We start from the raw sequence: 1,843 nt of genomic DNA, 5'->3' as shown, positions 1-1,843 counted from the left end.
CTCAGAGAGTTTGAGGATAGGAAGAGATCCAAGAGAACAACTGCAGAGGGCAGAAAGCCCCATGAGGAGGGGTGTGACAGAGATGGGACAGTGGCCAGGACTGAGCAGACACTGGAGGGGAGAGCCATGGCCTTGACCACTGACTGAGGGTGAGGAGAGGGGGCTCCTATCAGACAAACTGTAGAAAGCAAGGGTTCATTCTGCAGCCCTTCCTGGTGCTCACTCTGTACTGACCCCCTCTGGGAGGGGCCTTGGCACCTGCTGTTCCTTCTGCCTGGGATGCTATTCCCCTAGGTACCCAAAAGCTCCTCTCCCACCTTTTTCAGGTCTTTGTCTTCTCGGTGACACTACCCTATTTAAAACTGCAACCCTTCCATCCCACTCCCCCACCCCCGTCCTCCTTCCCTGTGTGATGGTTTTACCCACAGCACTTAGCTCCTTCTCCTAACTCTGCAACTGATAGTAGTACATTTATTCAGTATTGTCTGTCACCTCCTCGCCCCAGTATTAACTCCACAAGGGCACGGCTCTTGGTCTGTTTTGTTATCTGATGTTCCCCCTTCCAAGAACCTAGCACAGTGCCTGGCACACAGTAAGTGTCAAATGAATGATGATATCTCTACTTTCCCTGGGGGCAGGCACGAGGGCTGTGCCTGTTTTTTCACAATGTCCCCAGCCCCGAGGGCCCGGTGCCTGGAACACAGGAAGGAGTAAAAGGCAGCATTGTCCTCAGGCGGCGCTTGCTCACTCCCGTGTCTCCGCCCCCTCACAGGTGGCGCCTCGTCCCCCGATGGTCGCGGTCGCCCTGCTGCCGTGCCCGCTGTCCGGGTGGGACTTCCTCAAGGCCTCTCACTTTGCACTGGGGCCCGACCCGCGGCTGCACATGGGCGCCATGCAATCCACGTCGCATCGGGACTTCGGGGCGCACCCGGGAGGCACCCGCGCACCGCAGTGCCAGGAGCCGCCCCGCGGGTCCCTCTTCGCCCAGGACACGCGCTCGGCGGGCACAGAGCTCGGGTCGGAGACGCACTGTGCGTACGCGGCCCCGGGGCCGTCGCCGTCCGCGCGGTCGGAGACGCGGGGGCGCACCCTCGCCGTGCAGGCCAGCGACTTGCGCGTGCACGCGGGCCCGCGCGTCCGCACCGGCCTCTCCACCGTGCGCGCCGACTTCGGCTGGCCCGAGCCCCCGGCGCGCGCGAGCAAGCAGATCCGCGGCGCGCGGCTCATCTTCGACCGCGACTCGGTGCCGCCTGGCGACAGAGCCAAGCTGCGCATCCCGCCCACCACCTACCAGGCGTTTTACGCCCCCCACGACCCGTGCCCACGGTCCCGCGCGCCCTGCTGCCACCTCGGTGAGCGCGCCGGGGCGGCCCATGCGACTTGCCAACCTCGTGGTTCTCCAGGCGGGCGGGGATTCCGCGCCCTCCCCCAGGGGACATTTGGCTACGTCTGGAGATCTTTTTTTTTTTTTTTTTTAAGATTTTATTTATTTATTAAAGAGAGATAGGGGCGCCTGGGTGGCTCAGTCGTTAAGCGTCTGCCTTCCGCTCAGGTCGTGATCCCAGAGTCCTGGGATCGAGCCCCGCATCGGGCTCCCGACTCCATGGGACACCTGCTTCTCCTTCTCCCACTCCCTCTGCTTGTGTTCCCTCTCTCGTTGTCTCTCTCTGTCAAATAAATAAAATCTTTTAAAAAAATAAAATAGAGGGGCGCCTGGGTGGCTCAGTTGGTTAAACGACTGCCTTCGGCTCAGGTCATGATCCCGGACTCCCGGGATCGAGTCCCGCATCGGGCTCCCTGCTCGGCAGGGAGTCTGCTTCTCCCTCTGACCCTCCTCCCTCTC

At 61.4% G+C, this 1,843-nt stretch overlaps 1 protein-coding gene across 1 annotated transcript; it reads left to right on the top strand.

The window, feature by feature from the left end:
* Nucleotides 1-545: 545 nt before the first annotated feature.
* SAXO5 (stabilizer of axonemal microtubules 5) lies at nt 546-1,352 on the top strand (the record flags this gene model as incomplete). The annotated part of the gene is made up of 1 exon (XM_081810145.1): nt 546-1,352. A coding segment is annotated over exon 1 (745 nt), but the record flags the coding sequence as incomplete, so codon positions are not given.
* Between the last annotated feature and the right edge of the window lie 491 nt (nt 1,353-1,843).

This window comes from Leptonychotes weddellii, unplaced genomic scaffold, assembly GCF_054177405.1.
Source record: "Leptonychotes weddellii isolate Sample4059 unplaced genomic scaffold, ASM5417740v2 HiC_scaffold_18902, whole genome shotgun sequence".
Classification (NCBI taxonomy): Eukaryota; Metazoa; Chordata; class Mammalia; order Carnivora; family Phocidae; genus Leptonychotes; species Leptonychotes weddellii.
The sequence above is the reverse complement of the archived record's forward strand: the minus strand, read 5'-3'. Positions and strand labels throughout refer to the sequence as shown.